Source organism: Pelecanus crispus, chromosome 2 (genome assembly GCF_030463565.1).
Source record: "Pelecanus crispus isolate bPelCri1 chromosome 2, bPelCri1.pri, whole genome shotgun sequence".
NCBI lineage: Eukaryota > Metazoa > Chordata > Aves > Pelecaniformes > Pelecanidae > Pelecanus > Pelecanus crispus.
In genome coordinates this window covers 170896644-170916540 of record NC_134644.1, presented here as the reverse complement: position 1 = coordinate 170916540, position 19897 = coordinate 170896644, and the positions used below count along the sequence as shown (strand labels likewise).

At 45.6% G+C, this 19897-nt stretch overlaps 1 protein-coding gene across 1 annotated transcript; it reads right to left on the bottom strand.

Moving 5' to 3' along the window:
- Positions 1 to 16101: 16101 nt before the first annotated feature.
- Positions 16102 to 19101, bottom strand: CHRAC1 (chromatin accessibility complex subunit 1). Its single transcript, XM_075705779.1, has 3 exons — positions 18964 to 19101; positions 17915 to 18041; positions 16102 to 17139 (listed from the first exon to the last, which is right to left on the bottom strand). The coding sequence occupies exons 1-3, from the start codon at positions 19096 to 19098 to the stop codon at positions 16994 to 16996; spliced, it is 408 nt and encodes a 135-aa protein (XP_075561894.1). The 5' UTR covers positions 19099 to 19101; the 3' UTR covers positions 16102 to 16993.
- Positions 19102 to 19897: the final 796 nt, after the last annotated feature.

The window sequence follows — 19897 nt, the reverse complement described above, 5'->3', positions numbered from 1 at the left end:
TTATTTTTAGTATAAATTACGTATTCAAAAATGTCTCCTGTCAAAAAAAAAAACAAACCCAAAAACACACCACGAACACCTAAAAGCCTACTCTTTCTTTTTTTTTTTTTTTTTTTCCCTCTCCCTCCCCCCGCCCTTTACCTCCCATGTGTCTTGTAAGAACAGCAATACCTCAGGTAAACACAAAGCTCAAGATGTCTCTCTCACACACATTCCTGTTGTTGAAGTCCCAGTTGAGGCTGACAGTTATAACCACTAAGTCACCGTGCAGCTCAGGTCAGCAATAACCAAATGCGCGTTACCCTCTGGCACTTGGGTTTGGTTTTTATTTTCTTTTCCAGCCCGCGCAAAGGAGCTGCGTGCCTCCTGTTGCAAAAGAGCACTGGGCAGCACCTCATCCCTCGCGTTCCCCTCGCTCTCTCTTACGTTCCTGGCAGCGACGCTTTGCTTGAGTTCAGCTGTCGGTGCAGGCGATCCTGGTGCTCGGCAGTCTGAAAACTGATGGTAATTGCACCCTGGCGACAAAAATACGCTCTTCCCATCGCAGGCACGAGCAGTGTCGTGGACAAACTGACCACTGCCAGTGCTGCAGTATTTCTCTGGTTTTAAGAGTGCGCTTGAGAGATGAGCAGATATTAATGAGTTGCCTGCTATGGATTAGTTTTCTCTGAGTGGTTTTTTTTTAATGGAAGTGGTAACACTATTGAAACGAAAATATTCAAAGACTGAAGCAGGTTGTAGAATCTCTGTCCTTGGAGAGGCTCAAGCTCGGCCGGAGAGGTCCCCGCACAGTCTCCGCTCGCTGGGCGTGCTTTGGGCAGAGGCCCAGAGCAGACATCTCCAGAGAGCCCCTCTGAAGCTCGTGGCTCTGCAGCAACCCCCCAGAAACCACCAGCAGCAAGTGTGAAATGCTCCTGTCGGGGGGTGAAAAATAATATCAACAAAGAGAAAATACTTCAAAGTTGTGGGTTTTTTTATGTAGGAGATATAATGCAATAATTAGGTTTGCTTGGTTTTGGAGATTTCTGCTCCAGTGGCTGAATATTATAACATGTCCACTGCACCTCTTCTAGCACCCAGGAAACAGCGTTGAGTCAGTCCTTAAGAGAAAATGTCCTGTTGTGAAATGTGGGAAGTAGGTGGATTTGCCTCTGCCTTACGTGAGTGTGGCATTCAAGATAGCCCTATGCAATCTTCACACTTTCCGTTTGTATAGATGCACTGATGTACAGCGTGAGATCACTTGGTTTTATTAGAACTCCTTATTTTGGCTTGGTTTGGGTTAGAATATTTCGGCAACCGTAGCTGGCTTGCTGAATTATAATCAATGATCTTCCGTGTTACAGAAGCTTTGGCATATTAATTTCCTTGTTTCTAGGTCTGTCAGGTTTTGCGTGAGTTGTTAGGGAAACGTGTTGTGTCTTAATCAGCTGGAGCCAGCATGGAAAATTTACAAGAAACTTTTATGCTTAAAATAAGAAATCCATAATAAATATTTTTGATCTTCATCCAGGCCTCCAGGCAATTTTCTCTGATTGTAAAAGCAAAAAGCTTGCAAAGGTTTAGCTTTAATTCTGACTCTACCGATAACTCCTGCAGCCTTTGTCCGTTTTGAACGTAAGTCGTGTTCAGATGTTAGTAGAGCATTTTTATAGCTAAGACAAGAGAGGATATTTCCACCAGGATTTTAAATTTAAACTTTTTGAAGGGTAGGTGTGGGGGTTTAGGTTTTTGTGTGCCCAGGTTACTTTCTGAAAAGACTGAAGTTTCTAATCGAGTTAAGATGCTTCTGAAGCTTTTGTCCAAAGTCTTACGTGTAGATGCACAAAGGCTTTCTAGTACATAGAAGACTGTGACCTGGAGGGCTCTGCGCATTGCTGCCAATGCTGTTTTCTTTACTGCAGCAGATTCCTCAAATGCGGTGGCCACGTGCGTCTCGCCCGTCTTTCTCACGCCGGTGAGTCTCTAAAATTGAACTGAGAGCAAGGATAGGAGGACGGTGTGTGTTAACACCCCCAGCCAAGTTTAGTGGATTGCTCTAGGCTTTCTAGCGTACACACAGGTTGCTTCTTTTTGAGGAAGAATGTTGATGTTTTGAGGTGAGAACAGGTTGGTTCTGCGGGTCGTGCTTATTCAAAACTACAAGTACTGGAAATGGAGGACTGGGACCTTTGGAGACTTAGATGGACATGCTTGCCTCTTGGCGTAATCCAGTAGGCATCTCTGGTGGCATAGATGACCCATAAGGGACTCTTTTTTTTTTTTTTTTTTTTTTTTTAAGAGATCTTTTACACATTAAATAAAGGAATGTAAAAAAAGTTCTCACTCAGTATTTTTCACACTCAATACCAGTGTAGTAAAATCACAATTTTTTTCCTCTTTTTTTTTTTTAATACTTTCCTCCTACAGTAGCATCTCTTTTTGTGTATTTGTCCTGCCAGTGTGGCTTTCTCAATTTCTGATGCAGGACAGTACATTTTTTAACTTTAATATTACATTTGGTAACATGCTCCTTGATGCATACATGCAGTCTTTTCTAAGGAAAACTTCAAGTAGAAGGTAATTGCACTGAATTTTTTTTTAACTCCCTTTTTACTGTAAGACTTCTTTTTTGCATCTGCTGTAGCCGTTTGAAAATACTGTAAATAGTGCTATGTATAGCAAATACTGAAATGCTGTGGATGCCATTCCTTGTTGTTCTTAGGTTTTTCAGAATACTGCCATATTTTACAGTATTGAGATATGAGCTTTGGTTTTAAACGTCGTTAGACTTTCTGTTTGCATTATGGTGTGAATCCAAGGGCACAGTTGCGTTATTGCAGTGGAAATATTTGGGGTTCATCTGTATTTATAAAATACTTCTTCCTTCTTTCCTCTATGCACATTTCTCCCACACCGTGAAGATACAGAGGCAGTTTTTAAGCTACCAGCGTGCTTGTTGTCTGTGCAACGTTCAAATGCCGATGATCGATATCACTGTTAGATGTCTTAATAGCATTAACGTAATATCCCGGCTATCAACTGTAGCTGTCACGTGCTTTCCTTTCTTGTGTCATTCAAAGAAGAATCGGTCTGTGTGGCAGAATTAGTGGAATAATTTGGGATCCCAGTTACAATGCCTTGCTCTCTGTCCCTCCGGGTGTGGGATTGTTGAGCGCAGTGGATGTTTTAGTGCTCTGAACTGAGGAATAGTGTTGCGCCTCTGACTGCCCGCACGAGGAAGCCATCAGTCTCCTGTCCATCAGGAATTGCCTTTTGCTTCTGTAACCCTCGAGGACAGGGGAGACCCAAACTCCAGCCCCGTTGCCTGGCGTTAGGATGTGAAACAGCAAGTTTTGCCTCCTGTTTCTGAGGGTTTATGACTGGAAAGGTGCATTCCTCTGAGATGGTTTTAATCCAAAAGATATGGGGGGTTTTTGTGTGTGTGTGCTTGGTGTGGCACATAATGCATTTTATCTCATTTAGTGTTTCAGTTGCTTTTTCCATTTCTTTGCCTGAAGTGTTAATATGAATGTAATGGCTTGGCCAAATCACTACAAAAGGTGGTTTTGTAATACTCTTTAGTTAGCAAGCAGATGCAGTTAAAGGCTACCTCCTGTATTCCTCTGCAGATGAATTAATTTTTAAAGTGAACCTACTACCCAGCAGCCAAAACGCTCCCAAATGAACTGTATTTTTACTGTTTTGTTTCTTGCTGGAGAACTAGCAGTGCCATACTGTGATCTTGGACGGCTGCTCGTCGCTCCTTCTGTCTTCCTAAGGCGTAGATGCGGCTTGTGTTGATGCAAGGTATTAAGAAGGTATCAGAAATGGCGAGGCAAGCTGCACATCTGGCACGTTCGCTTGTGTGCAGGGTTACTCCCTCGATAACCTGTCCCTTCACTCACTGAGTTTCTATACTGTTGTTTCCAAATGAAAATGTTTTCGTACTTTAGCTGTTGGCCGAAAAATGTTGTGCGTTCACTGAAAATGCCATGAAGGTTTGAAATATATTTTGAATCTGAGGCAAAAATTACGTATCGGAATATTTTTTTAACGTATTTTTTAGATAAGTTGACATGAGACTGTAACAGTGAAAATACTATATTCCCTGCTCAGATCATGATAAACTTTAAAATGGGGGGAAGAAAACCCCAAAACTAAACACCAAAAAACCACCCCAAACTTCAGTATGTTCATATTGTGAATATTTAGTGTTGGTTATGTGCAAAGCCTTGGCCATAACTCAACCGTGAGATAAGTGCACGCAGACTAAAGGTGCTTTAAATGACCTGAAATGAAACTGTAGAAAACTGTGTTATTACATCATATTTTGTTTACAATGAATCCAAACAAGCTTCCTCATTTTATAATTAACCACTCTGCTGACAGAAATACTACCTATTTAAGCACAGCGCACTGGTGTGGCTTTATAGCAGTGTTGTAGGGGTTGGGGGTTTATTATTATTATTATTTAAAAGTAACTGGGCTTTATGCTGCGGACTTCGGCATCTCAGAAGCAAATTTGCTGGGATTACATGCTGCCTGCAATTTCATTATTTTACTCTTTGGGCAATTTCATTATCTTAATGTTAGTCTTCGTAGACACTAATGAAGCCTACCGATGGCAGAGAGGATTCTTGAAGTTCTGACTTTCTGGAAGCCAGTTCTTGTTGAGCAATGGCGAGTGACTGAATAACTAAGCTCACTAATAACTGAATGGGGTAAAATCCCGAGAATTTTGTTCAGTTCTCAGTTATAATTTAACAAAGCTCCCCCCTCAAAAACCTGAAGTATAGGGTTTTGCTCTAGGGTAAATGGCTGCTTTTCAGAAAGTATTTCACTACATCTTGTATTACGGATCCATGGACACTATCGACGTTGCTGTGGCCTGGAAGGGGTTTCACTGCGCGGGCGTGCTGGACGCCCTTCTCTGTGAGCGTATCCTTGTAAAACGACGAGTAACGTCATGCGCTTTCTAGGCTCGGGCTGCAAACCCGAAGGAGCAGGGGGAAGCTTGAGAGAGGAAAGAGTCCTGCGCTAGGTGCTTGCTATGCCTGTGTAGAAGAGAAATGCCATCCGCGCTATGCCGGCTGCCCCGTCCCTCATGGAAGTGAGGTAAGGAGGCGAGGGGCCACGTTTTCTTGCAGAACTGCCGATGAAGCACTTGTTAAGGTGACAGTTAAATAATACTCTCCTGGTTTTCCTTCTGGCTTCCCTGCGAGGGCCCCCTGAGCGCAGCCAGAGCTGTGGCACAGCCCCTCGCAGATCCCACACGCGCACGCGTCCGTTGGCCCCTTCCCCAAAAGGGGAATATCGGTAGGCAGCTCCCTCAAGCTGACTTCTGGTTTCAGCCCTCTGTAGCAGAGGCCTTTGGACTTGGTTGGAGCAAGGACGGGGGCATTGGCTGAATTTGGAGGCGTGAGAGGTTGGCGAGAGCTAGTCTTGGGAGTTTTGCATGTGGCAGCGCTGAGAAAGTGGACCCACGGCACAGGATGAAGGCTGGCTACTCCCTTCCTCCCATCCAAATGCCCTCCAAAGAGTGATTGCTCTGGATTTGTCCATGCACTGCCTCAACAGATGCATCTTAAAACTACCTGTGGCTGCTCTTCAACCAACCAACCGACCTGTGTTGCTTTGAAGAGCCTAGTATTTGCATTACAAATCTGTATTAAAGGGCATACTCATTTCTGCATGGTTCTTAGGAATGCACGGATTTTAGGTTTGGGGTTTTTTTCCTTACCTTTTGGATGTGCTGTTGTACCAGGCTGCTTTAGTTTTTTTATTTCTGCCCCCCTCTCCCCCCACCACTTAAGCACAACTGAAATACCTGCTGGAGTAACTACTATCTAATCGTCAGCAGGGATTATAGATATGCCTAACCTGGGAGCAAGCCTAAGTATTGTCCCTGAAATACAAATTAAAATTTTTCTGGCCATTTTATGGTGTTTTGAGTGTACTTGGCAAGCACGAATTGTGAAAAGGTCAGCAAGCAAGCTTGGGAGTTTCTAATCCCTGGCTGGTGCTCTTTGTATTTGCTTTGTTAGGTTAGATTTCCTGTCGGGGGGCGGGGGGGGGGAATTACATTTAATGTGGACTCTATTTTTCAGCTTTTCCTGGTTTAAAATCCATGAATAGAGGAAGCTTCACTCATGCCAGTATACGTGAAATTGCGCATTTTTCTTGCCATGTACTTGACTCAAAGCAGATCTGGTCTGTGCTTTATGGGCACCCCAACATCTCAGCTCCTTGATCGTGTGCTGCGGGTAGGATCGTGTATCAATGTAACATTCAAAGCAGTTTGTTTCTAGATTTCACCCAAGTTAATTCTGCATTAACTGTGAGATGCTCAGAACCCCCTGTTTCTGTGCTATAAAAAACCCAAGGTATATCGACCCTAATTTTGTTGTTCCTGATACGTTTTCTCGTGGAACTTGACAAGACTGAGCCCTTAAATTGCTCGTCTCATTTACAAGTGACGACTTTAATTTTATTTTAAAGTAAATAGCCTGTCTCTCATTGCCTGACCGACTTGAATCTAACTGATCTTCAGTTGTCTGTCAGTGTTGAATCCCCAGAATGTCACCCACCAAGAGATTGTTGCATTTGTCCAATTCTTTATTACCCGGTTTTGAGCAGTAGAAATAATTTGAGTACGTGGGGGGGAAGGGTTAGATGTGATGTGCTTTTCCTTAAGGGAGTTTACTTAAGGAATAATTACCGGTAGACCATTTGGGAAAGCAAGGCATTCGGAGAAAGAAAAGAGGAAAATAAATAAATTTAAAAAAAAAAAAAAATTAAGGAGTAAGTTTCAGAATTATATAGCTTGGAAAATCAAATTTTAAATAAGGTGCAATGAGGAAGTATGTCTGGCAAAGATCTGTACTATCCTGAAGAGTGTTGCCGTTTGTTTTTTGTAATTTGTTGATACAGCTTAGTAGATTTTTTTTATATATGTGTGTGTGTGTATCCCTATGCGTGTACGCACACATGCTAGTGAAGGGAAAGCGGGACTGTGTATAGACTTTATAAAAGATACGAAGGCAGTATTTGGCTGGAAATAATAAGCACGCTTCACTGGCTTCTGCAGTACTTCATTAGTTTGTACAGTGACAAAAATCTCAAAATTTAGGGCAGTTCATAAGTAAAGATCCAGTCCCAGATTTCTGTGCAGCAAAGTGGTTAACTTCATCTCGGGAGGGTGAGATGGAAAACAGAATGTATTGATTAAATCCGTATTTTTATTTTTTTTCCTTAATTTTGGTACATTGCAGATTTAACTGACATCTGTTAAGGTTTTACTCTTTTGCTTAAGTCTTCAATTTTTTTTTTAAATTTTTATAAAATAACTGAAAAAGAACCAAAAATCAATTCAGAAATTTCATATTGTAAATGTTCCCTTGAATCAAAATGTTTTTATGACCATTTAAAGTTTGCTATTTTTTTGAAAGAAAAAAAAAAAAAGAAAAGCTATGATGTTAAGGGCCTCATTTCAAGTGGTACTAAATGTATGTTGAGTAGTTTGTATGTGTGTTGCATCTGTATTAAAATGTCTTGTGCTTGCAATATATAAATGATGTAGTGCTGTTTGGGTAAGAGTAGCACTTGTAATACAAAAAGCAGACACAGAAATACCCTCGACTGACTTTTAAATGCATCAACAGCATTGTAGAATTTACTGCGTAGATTGTAAGCGTCACTTTATGTTACTCCAACGATGAGGTTTCACGTAGGTGCGTGTAGTTCAAATACGTCGTGCGTCTCTTGACGACGTAGTTTAACGTTTGCATGACGCTGTGTGGCCATGCCACTTTAAATTAAGCCTTAACACAATGATAAAGTGGTCAGATCTTTCTCAGAGTATGCAAAAATACTGTTTAATGAGAGTAGGGTGTTCCTATAAAGCTGAACTAGTAGAAAAGGAAGTCTTCTCACCTGGAAATAAAGGGAAGCTCGTCGATCTGTATACTGTGACCGGCCGCGGTGGCACTGGCTGTCACTCTTGCTCTGCGGAAACTGGGCTCGGGCGTTTCTCTGGCAGTCTCCCGAAAACAGGCTTTCTCAAATCTCAGCTTTTTTTTTTTTTTTTAAATTTTTCTTGTTGCTGTTGAACATATTCTGCTCCCTCCCCCTGCTAGGAAATCTTTGCGTGAAGGAGGATTGTGGTTTAACGCTTCAATTTACATCCCAGACAAGCTGCTCTTGAGTTCTGTGCTTGCTCCAGATAGTGCCATCGCTTCCACTTCTTACGACTGACATAAATCCTTAAAACATTTGAAATAGAGGCAAATAAAATGTTGGGGACCCAGCTAGCTTTTTTTTTTTTCCGATTTGGATCTACCTCATTTAAACAGTTGGGTGCTATTTACTCAAATTGTCGATGAGATTGGCAAAAGCGACCAAACTGCGTGTGGTGACTGACCTCTTCGGAGGCGGCATTCTGCGAACCAAAACCTCTGGGTTTATTGTTCAGAGACAACAATATTGTATTTGAGTTTTATTCTTTGTGCCTTTGTGTTTTTTCCCAGTGGATAACAATCAAAAGTCATACTCTTAATTAAAAACAGCAAATGAATTTTAACCACAAAGTAAAAAAAAAAAAAAAAACAAAAAAAAAACCCCGCAAAATATAGCTTTAGCAAATTTTAAAATATTTTTTCAGTGTATCAAGTCATAAAATGTACAGTATCACAGCAGAACTAGGCAAGAGAAATACCCAATAAAGAATTTTTTGAAATATATAATCCTGACCCTAGGTATATACATCTGTGTGTATCTATCTATATATGCATATATACACACACATACAGTACACGTTTTTTTTGTGCGTGTGTGTGCGTGTATATATATAAAATGAAGGATACATGTGTGAGGGTAAGGGAATAAAAACATCATTGACTTTTCCACTGTTTTGTATGTAACAGTTTACAACTATGTGTAAGTTTTTCTACTATGTGAACCTTTTTTACTTAAAAATAATTCCTTTTTGGAAAATTTTAAGTTGTGATATGCTATCATTTTTTGAAGTTGCAAAAAAAAAAAAAAAAATTGACTTTTTACCAGTACCTAATACAGAGGGGGAATCTTTTCTGTAAAATTGTATTTAGTTTAAATATTAAAGAAAAATCTATATATGGAATTGTAAAAGTGCTGACATTCCATCGTGGCAGGACTTCAAAGCTGTTTCCTAAGGCTTTCTGTGGCAGAGAGACTCGAACAAAAGGAAAATGCCTCTGTTAAATGTTTTTATAAAACTGCTCCATCAGGTCTATACTTAAGCTATATTTTCTAAAGCCTAATCATCCTTTAATATGCTGCGTATAAATTATCAGCATGGTTGCACTTTCTCAATAATAATATATGCCCTGCAATTGGCTCATGATAAGGACTTTAGTTTTTTAACAAAACAAATAGTACTTTGGGCAGAAGGTAATATTTATATAGGTACCTCAAGAAAAAAAAAAAAGAGCCTGAATATGCTGCATTTTGTTCCTTTAACATTTTTCATGTAGCATTTGTTTGCTTTGATTTTCCTTTTTTTTTTTAAAGTAGATTACTAGCTACCTGTTTTGCTTTGGGGGACCCTGGTAGCGTTTTAGACTGTTTCCTATTGCTCTCGTAGAATGTAGTATCCTTCCTTGGTTTCATGCAGTAGTTTGGGATGGGCTTTGCCCTGCATTGTGTACGCAAGGGGGAGGGAGGCCACGAGGAAATACGCTTTACGTAGACTTCAGGAAAAGGATACTATATTTCTAAAACAGACAATACGTGTTCCTAATTCTTAATTTATTTTTTTTTTTGGCTCGTACTGCTTTCTTGACTCTTTTCTCAAACACGAGTGCGGAGAGGGGCAGCTTATTAACGGAGGACAACCAAACTTGCCCTGTTGGTCGATGTTTTGGGGGTGATGGAGAAGCGGGGGGACATGGGCTCGGCCAGGCTGTGCGCCGAATCGCCCGAGTGCCGGCTTCGGTCAGAGCTGCGCCCCGTCTCGGAGCAGGGTCCGTCCCGCTCTCTGGCCGCTTGCTAGTGCGGGTGTGTCATCTACTTCTTCGTTTCCGAGTCAGTAAAACTCTAAAAATGTGCCGAGATGTGGAATTTCTTTGTTGAGAACTGTTGAAGGAAGCTTCAAAGGCTGTGAAATTGAGCATTTATTGTCATGTTTTTAAGCTTAGGTGGGTCCTTTTCCAAGTTTGTTTTACAGCTTGCAAGGTAAAATAGTTTGCACTACTTTTGCAATAAACTCATAAAAAACCTAACAGTTTCTGTTTTGGTTTCTTACTGTATATATACAACTAATACTAAAGATTTAGCATAGTGTTTTTCACCTCAAAACATAAAACTTGTAACAAGCTCCAAATGCTGTAATTCCTGACAAAATAATGATGTGAATGATATTTTATAAAGTTATTTTGTATGGTGTCGATTTTGTTTTGCCTCATAGTATGTCAATAAAATAAAATTCCTCATCTTTACAATTTTCTGTTTGATGTCTTTTTATTTAATTCGGCCAGTTTCTGCAGTTACTTTTGCACTGTGAGCCTGGTTTGTTTTTTTTTTTTTTTTTTTTCCTGTGAGCACACAACGGGACGTATTCATGGCCTAAATAATTTTCCATAGTGAGTAGAGAAGAGCGGTGGGAGGACATCTCACGAGTGGGGAGCTGCCGAGTGTCCCGAAGTAGAGAAATCCCAGGACATGAGTAAAAAGTCCCTGTGTACTATGCAAATAGCAGTTATTTTGCAGCATTGGTGCTGTCTTTTTCTTGCTGCTAGAGGTCAGAATCGAATCTAAAATTATTGATCGCTTCAGTCTGTAGCTCAGAAACAGTTGTTAAAAGCCCCAGTGGCAGGTTGGAGATCGTACTGGAGCAGAGATCCTTACGCTATACCAAATTCTGCTCTGTCAAATCGTAATCCAAATTTAAATGTGCTGGTCTGGAGGCTTTTTTTGTGATGAGAGAGAAGATTTCTGTTGCCCGAGAGCCAAAAAGTTCTCCTGGTGCCATCGCCCTCCCCTGCGTTACACCGCTTGGGTGCATTTCGGACGTTTCCACGGGCACTCACCTGCTCCGTGCCCAGCTTTCCGGAGGCGGTATGTGCTGCTTTTAACTGAGTCTCTTGCACGTTATAATCCTGAAATTATTTATGGAAGGTCAGCACTTTGGAAGCCACTCCTGAAATCCTACCTTTTGTTGCTTTCTGAGTGAATACCTATGAAATAGAAACAAAGGGAGCACTTGGTGTTTTACTGTAAAGCATCAAGCGAAGGGGAATATCAAAAAGAATTCAAGTATGTCGAGGAGCTCCTGTTGGGAGCCCAACCCTGCAGACACAGATTAGTTTTACTCAAGAATATGAAGTAATGTCACAGCCATCTCTTCCATTTCAGGCAGAGCTTTATTTCTTTTCCCCTTGTTTTTGAAACACTACTTGGAATTGGACATGGTTTTGCTCTGTGTCAAGCTCTTGGGGAAAAGAAATACCGCTTGCTGGTGCTGATGGCAACGAGCTTTGGCAGATGCAAGGCCTTGGAGCTGGCTGTGGCACGTTCTGGCAGCTCTGAAGTCCCCATTGAGGATTCTGGCTGAATGAATCCAGAAGGGTGTTCAAGTTCTTGTGGCCTCACTAATTGACAGAATGTGTTCGTCATCCCACAGGAAACTTCGAAGAGGGATGAAACATGGTAATTTATACTTAGTAACCACTGTTCTTTTGTCATTTTTGCAAGCTTAGGAAGCTTCGTCTCCTTTGAGCAGCCTTGGCTGGGGAGGAAGGATCTCAGAAGCTAGTATTGTAGGAGAAAAAAAACCCAGAAATATGTATGTAATAATAGATTCATCCTGGAAAGTGTCCCGTGGCCTGCGTTCCACTGTCAAAAATCCCTGAACACCTTAAGCAGGCCAACCCCTAGCAGTACCACCAGCTTCCTGCCTCGCAGCTGGCTTCCCTGCAGCAGAAGAACATTCAGCAACTACAAACTTTGAAAACTAAAAAAAAAAAGAAAAAGCAATGCATCTCATCAGCAAAGCTGGCTGCTGACCCCCTGTTGAGGATGCCTATAATTTTGTTGAGATTTAGCTGTTTATAGTGAAGTTTCCCATACTGGATATGGATAGATAGGGACTTGAGTGCAGCTTTGCAGTACCTGAAGGAAGGTTCTCCTTGGCATCGTGGACTTTCCTGTTCTTCCTTTGGGTGCAGGAAGAGGTGCGTCAGCCCAGGCCACGGTGGTCGAAGCTTTGATGCATGGTCTGTGAGCAGGAAGCTCCTCACCTGAAGGGTTGGTGGAGGGGGAAAAAAAAAAAAAGTCCTTCAAAGTTAGCAGGGGCAGTTGTGGCAAAGCAGAGGGATCGCAGAGGCCCAAGCTGTGCATCATCTGCTTGAGATCTTCAACAGCGGTGGAGAGCTGCGTGCTGGTGGGGAAGAAAACCCCGAGCCGCGAAGGGAGAAGTCTGAGACAATCACTTTTTCTTGCTTTCCCACTTGTTTCAGCTGTAGAGTTTAGTGGATGCTACGCAAATTGTCCAGTTACGGAGTAAGACACGCAGGTAAGTCTGCACGTGCTTTGTTTCGTTCAAATGCTCCTTGGTCACTTTTGGCCCAGCCTGAGGAAGTGCATGTGAAATGATCCGGTTTGTGGCTGGAGCTTTGCAGTGGCTTGGGAATGTGGCTTTGATTTACTGCCAGGGGTAAAGGTGGGCTGTACATGGACCAGGATGTGTCACCTGAAACCTTTCACGGGTGTCCCACTGTACCGGTTAGTCTGTCTGTCCATCTGATCGCTCTTGAAATGTATTTCCTTTAGCATGTAACCCAGTGTTAATGTGCTCTTTTGGCATTTCTGGTTGTGGAGGGCTGACCTTGGGGCCAGCTGCCCCCCCCCAGCCACTCTCTTACTCCCCCACCTCAACAGGACAGGGGAGAAAACAATAAGCAATAAAGATCATGGGTCGAAATAAAGACAGGGAGAGTGCTTACTAGTTACCATTGCAGGCAAAGGAGACTCCACTTGGGGAAAACTCATTTATTGCCTACTAAAGTAGAGTTGAATGGTGAGAAACACAGACAACCATCAAAAACACCACCTTCCCCCTCACCCTCTTCGCCCCCCTTCCCCCCCTCACCCCCGGCCCCTCTCCCCCGGGGCAGGGCGGCCATGGGGGCTGGGGCCAGCCCCTGGCAGCCCCTCTGGGCCGCTCCTCCCTCCTGCCACGGCTCCCTGCTCCAGCGCGGGCCCTTCCCCGGGCTGCAGTCCTGCAGGGACAACCTGCTCCCGCCTGGGCTCTCCAGGGCCGCAGCTCCTGCAGGAAATATCCCCCTGCTGCGGCCTGGGGCCCTCCCCGGGCTGCAGGCTGGCTCTCTGCTCCAGCGGGGTCTCTCCAGGGCTGCAGGGGATCCCTGCTCCGGGCCTGCAGCACCTCCTGCCCTCCTCCTCCTGCGGCCTCGGGCTGCCTCTGCTGCTGCTCCCTCCTTGGCTTCCTCCTCCTCTGCCTGGGCCGCCTCGGGCCCTTTCGGAAACCTCTTTTCCCCGCTGCCGGCGCCCCCAGCTTGGCTGAGGGGCTCAGCTGTGTCCTGCGCTGGGGCCGCTGGAGCCGGCTGGGACCGGCTGGGACCGGCTGTGTCCGGCCCGGGGCAGCCCCGGCCTCCCCTCACAGGGGCCCCCAGCCCCGCCGCCAGCCCCGGGGCAGGGGCACCCTGCACGCCGGTGTCTCTCGGTGTCTCCGTCGGTTTTGCTGTGGACGCGCTCCAAGTGTGGCGGGAGGGGGGAGCGGAGAGGAAGCAAAGCAGCACCTCCCAAGGAGGGAGCCCAGCACTGCGGGGTAGTCCGGGTGCAGCGAGGAGAAACAGTCGTAGGAGTGATTCATCCTTCTGGTTTTTCCTTGTGGGCGTCCTTCCTGGCTCCTCCACCCTCCAGCTGGATTTTTCTTTCCCGTGCATTCCCTCCTAATCGCGTCTTTTGCCTGACATTAAAAGACGCCAGTTGCGTAGAGCAGGAACCTCGTAACTCATCGTCCGTGCTGGCTCCCGCTCCCCGGGGCGCACCGCAGCATTTTGCAGCCTGGCTACGGGGAGAAGGCGGCTGCCGCGGCCAACACGAGGACGTGGTTCGTAGCAGGTCTCTCCCTGCGCAGCCGCTGCGTGGGCGATAGGGCCAAGACAAGAAGGACGCGTTCCCCTCTGCTGTGAGCGAGGCTGGGACAACATGGCGGCTGCTGGTGACCGGGGACACCTCTGCCAGCTCTCAACATGGCCCAGGCACGGGGAGAATATAGCCCAGCACTGCATTGGCCTTCTACCACAGCAGCAGAATTCCCCCCTTCAGTTGACCCTCACACGACTGGCCATGATCAATTGCATCCAAGGAAAAATATTTTGTCTTCAGGCCCAGAATACCCGTGCTCCCAGCTGTGTCAGCACAGGCATGCGTGCACTGGATCATGTTTTTTGTGTGTACTGGACCATGGTGTCAGTTTTTGTCCTGGACACAGTGGAGCACGCCGAGACACGCGCCTTCCCAGGCTCGTGCTGCACTAGCCTGTAGAGCTGGGACTGATTAATGTGTTGGGAATTTTCCCTCCTGCCCCTTATTTTTGTTTTCGGGTGTCTAAAAGCCAAGTTTCTGTGTTAGCTACCAAATGTCAGTGGTAATCCATTGACAAGCTGAGTGGCAGCTGAACCAAAGTGCCAAAAACCCAGGAATGATCACGCCACGCAGATTATGAATGGTGGGAGGGACTTAGTTGGGGCTGGTGTCTTATTTTGGCATCTTCCACCAATATTGTCCCTCATAACCTATACCTGGCTCCAGGGCTGGCTTTAAAAAAAAAACACAAAACAAAAAAAAAATCAAAAAACCTCCTCTTTTCAGAGGGTTCTGCATAATGGACAATTGGGTTGCCTACACAAACAGAACTGGTGATAGAAAATGTCAGGTCTAAAACTAAGCAGAACCATAATTGCTATAAACGTGTGTGCCCTAAAACCTGCCAGCCCTGATGTCTTTACCTCAAAATAGACGCGCCCAGCATAAGGACCTTTTGTGGGTGTTGCGTTCTTGGGTTGTGGCCCACGTAACATAACTGTGGGCCAGCTATTGTTTGGCCTTAGCCATAGTACCAGGGCCCCTGATCGTTTGTTTGTAGCCCTCTACCCTGTTTACACTACAGAATTACCATGCAGTTTTGTGCTACAGGTAGCCACACAATTTACGTATCCTACTGCAGGCACCCCCCCGCCCCCCCCAAACCAGAGAGCACGCAGCCCTCAGTTTCCCACAGATCTCCATGCATTTTTAATAATAATATTTTAAAAAAACCCCAAAACAACCCTTTCAACAACAGTAGAGCTCTGCATACCCACTTGGGAAGTTCTCTAGGGATAAAGAGTCGCTTAGCACTCACTGCAGCATTCCTGATACAATGAGATTTTGATTTGTGGTAACTTTGGGAAAATTTTTTACAGTACAACGTACTTTGATCTCTTAAAATAAGAACATTTCTTGTGTGGCTCAGTAGCTTTCCTCCTCTGCCAGTCTCTGCTCTCACCTGCCTAACCCCCATTTTTGTTTTCTTAGAACAAATCTGGAGTGTGCCAGGTTACGGAGTTGCTAGAGCTTTCTGCCTCCTGTTTTAAGAGCAGTTCAGTGCATTTGTGCCTTCCACCTACGAGAAACTGTTACTATTATCCTGACAGGGCAGAGAGTTTCCTGGCAACTCTTAACCATGCCATCCAAACGAGGGTGTTGCTTGAGACCTCCCCCCCTTCCTGACTGCTTTAGGGCACTTTTTGGAGTGGGAAGTTTTGTTCCTTAGTAATGTTCCCATGCTTACTTGGGGCATTCCTCACATCTGGGGAGAGATCTTGGGCACTTCTCTTGCGCTCTGACTGACCATGGCACCATGCAAACGTTAGTTGTGTATCAGCAGAGACTGCTGCTCTCACAGCCAAGACTCCCAACGCAGAGCAGCTCTAGCTAGTATTGCCGATAAGACTATTCAGAGCATCACTGAGCCTTTTGTCCCCACTTTCTTCCTGGAAGGATGAAACAGTGAGCATGCTAGGTTTGTACGTGACTGAAGCTGGCAAGAACTAAAGTCTCTGCATCAATTGTCACTTTTCGTACAAAACATTTATTTTAAAAAGTTGCATATAAAGTTCTACACAGGAAGGTTACCATTTCTATAGTAAAAAACAAAACAAAACAAAACGAAAAATCCAGCTCCGTCACTCAAATGGTAAAAATGTTGCTCATTCTCAACAATCCACATTTAATAGACTTCAGTGTGCGTTTTGGTAGAACACCATGGACAAACTGCAGAAACAGAGTTCATTAGAGGAAAAAGGTTCTAGATGTACGTATTTACATCGTTATCTAACACGTGTACTTTTTACCACCACAGCCGCAGAACCACATTAGCTCTTGGAATGGATCTCATCCTCTACCCTGTGTCTGTGCCGACATGGCTGCTCAGGCTGCGCTACAGAAGCAGCTGTTTTTACAGAAGATTTTTTAATGGGCTTGGTCCACTGCTAATGCCCTGGCACTGTTCCGGAAAACTGAGGGAGGGTTTGGTCAGTTCCTGGCTCCCCAGGGAGGAGAAGGCCGAGGACAGCAGACACTGTGTAAAACACCTCCCCTCACCTCATCTGCCACTCTGAGAAGAAACACAAACTGGGGAAGGACTCCCCTCGAGTCAGAGGGTGAAAGAGCTTTTGGACTGAAAGCTGCCCGTAAGAAATGTTAAATTTGGATAACGATTGTCTGAAGAAGTCATTTTAAATCATCTGAGCAAGGTCTGCTGTCAGATTTACATTAGCTCTTACCCCGCCATGTTTCTGAGGGAAGAATTCCATTCTTCAACAAGTATAAAGTTCAATTTCTAAACTTCTTAAACAAAGCAAAAGCAGATGGCTCAGTATATAAATATATCCAGCATCTGGATTCTCAGTCACAAAAATAACATCCTTTATACAACAGAAAATGGATCAACTAAAGCAATTCTTCGTTGGTCTTAAGATCCAACATCTTCATCAACAGTTTCGTCTTCATCCTCTTCCTCCTCATCCTCCTCTTCATCCTCCCCCACTTCTCCATCTCGCTTCTCTTTTTCAAGCATCTTTAGGTATTTGCTAGCTAGGATCTTCTTTGGCAAGATATCTGGAAGGCAGAATTGTTTCTTTTATAGTCAGTTTGAATACTTATATTGTCTCATCAATACTGTTGCATCTGTACCACTACTGAAACGAAGTCGAAAAGAGGCTTTGCTAAGAACAGATGCAACAAGACAGCTATCCTGTTTATGTCCTGTAGAAAGGTTTTTTTCTGCATTAAGGCAAGACGCTTGTTCAGGGCAGTAATGATGGACCTGAGACAAAGCAGAACTGCGTGCTCTGGAAGTACATCCACGGGGAACCCAGAGAAAGACTGGGCTAGGAATATCTTATTCTCCAGCTGTATCCCATAGCTAAGCGTTACGACAAAAATCCAAGTATCAGTAAAAAGTGTGTGCGCATGCACCCGTGTGTGTACATATACATATACATAAAAAGCGAGAGGAACCATATGATGAATCACTTTGAGAAACAAGACTTACAGATTTAAATGTGTAATTTTGGGGCCACATAACTTCTCACATAAAGATGTGCAGTGATCTTGTTTTACAGGCTGCAAGCTTTCAGATGGAGTTGCTGGAATTTAAGAAATGCTTAAGGCAATACTCTGAGAACTAATTAGCCTTGTATAATTTTGAAGCGCCAGAAAAATCCCCATTCACAAAGAAATGTTTTCAGCGATGTAGTTTATGAGTTCCAGTTGAATGTTATACAGGAGATTAATAACCAGTAGGAGAACTGTGTCCTCACAAAACAATTCAATAAGAGCAAGATTTGATTTTCCAAATTACATACTGGATTTACCATCATGCTACAGGTACCTGCAAGGAACTGAAAGGTCTCACACTCCTCTGCAGTATGCGACAGGTCGCTGTAAGTTAGAGCGTTCTTCTCCTTGCCTCTGCCATGTTTGTAGGAGTATGTAGCCAAATACTGAACAAAAAGCTCCTAGAAAATTAGAACAAAAGAGAATAGTCAAACTACGAGTTCACGTATATAGGTGGCAGTTTTCTTTAATCCCTCTTTAAAGACACAAATGCCCTACTGAAGTGTACATATACCGGACACTTTCTGGAGAGACCCACGTACTTCAGAGGAGCTTAAGGTCTGGATATAGTTGCATCTCTTCAGAGCACTGACTGCGGGTTTGGGTTCTGGTAATTTAATTTGTGCTGCTCTTCAGCACTTTCCACAGCCCAGCAAATGACACTTGGGATCAGAAAGCAGCAGGGTATCATTTCCACACAGGCTAACTTATACTGATTGACAGTGGTGGAAATAAGAACCTCCTGCATTGCTCACAGGCTCTGGGAGCTCAGCTGGATGGGATGATGCCCAAACCCCCTTTTGCAGAGCTGGAGCCCGGAGCGTGATGCTTGTGTTCAAAACACGGGTAGATGTGGCACCTGGGGACACGGTTTAGTGGGCATGGTGGTGGTGGGTTGATGGTTGGACTGATGATCTTAGAGGTCCTTTCCAACCTTAGTGATTCCTAGTTTTCCTTTCATTAAAAAATAATCCAGCCACCAAGCCAGGGAACATGAAATTGTTCCTCTCCCCTTAATTGGTTTAGGGGTGGACTCGGTAGTGTTAGGTTGATGGCCGGACTGGCTGATCGTAAAGGGCTTTTCCAACCTAAAGGACGATTCTGCGATTCTATGGCCGCCGAGTGCCAGACGCGGGGGCAGCGGGGCGGCACGGGCCGGTGCGGGGGCCAGGCGGGCCCTGACACGGCTGCGGGGAGGGCAGCGACGGGGGAGCCCGGCCCGGCCCGGCGGCGGCGGCGGCGGCAGCGGCAGCGCAGGGAGGCCCAGGCCCCGCACGGCGGGGAGCGGGTGGGCCGGGAGGGAAGGGAAGAGGGAGCCGGTACCGTGGCTTTGGCGGTGAGGAAGAGCGCGTCCTGGTTGATGCTGGAGACCTCGGGCGAGCTCTTCATGATCACACGAATACGCGACAGGGGCAGCGACACCAGCCGGTTCTCGCCGCCGCTCAACCTCGCCGCCATCTTTCCCCCCCCCCGCCCCGGCCCGGCCGCGGCCCCGGCCCGTCACCCCCGGGCCGGCGGGGCAGGGCACGGCCCGCTGGGAGCTGTAGTCTGCGGCCGCCGGGCAGGCCCGGCTCGGTGCCGGCGGCGGGACTACAGCTCCCGTGAGGCCGCGCTGCGCCGGCCGGCCCGCCGAGCCTACACGTCCCGCGGTGCACCGCGCCGCCCGCCCCGCCGCCTCCCCCGCCCGCCGGCCGCTCCCCGGGCGAGGGGCGGCAGGCCTGCGGCTGCCGGGCCCGCGGGGTCGGTCTCCCCTCCGGGTCTCCCCTCCGGCCCCGCGGGTGAGGGCGCTGGGCCGCTTCCCGCGGGCCGGGGCCAGCCCCAGCCCCAGCCCGGGCCGCGGGGCTCCCCTTGCGCAGCCCCTCCGCATGGGCCCTGGCCCCCGGCTAGCGCCCGGGTTTTGGGAACTTGTTTTTAATGGCAAATAGGCTCATCCTATATATATTCCAATTACAGGCCAGTGGCTACAAAATTGTTAACTCAAAGGGTAATTACAAGCTGCTAAATACCTCTCTTGCTGCTGTAGCACAGCAAAGGGGAAGGCTGCCTGGTAATCCTGGCACTTGTCAGAGCTATGCTGAGGTGTGGAGGGCGCATGTGAACTATTAAGTGATGACGGGGCTGCGTCTTTATTACTACTATTTATTTATTAACACGTTCCTCGTATGCAGAGAGCGTTTAGCCTGCCTGTCTGCCGTGTAGGTAACGTGTAAGGTACTTGGGGATGACTTGTGTCAGCCGAGGCCTGCTGAAGGCAACG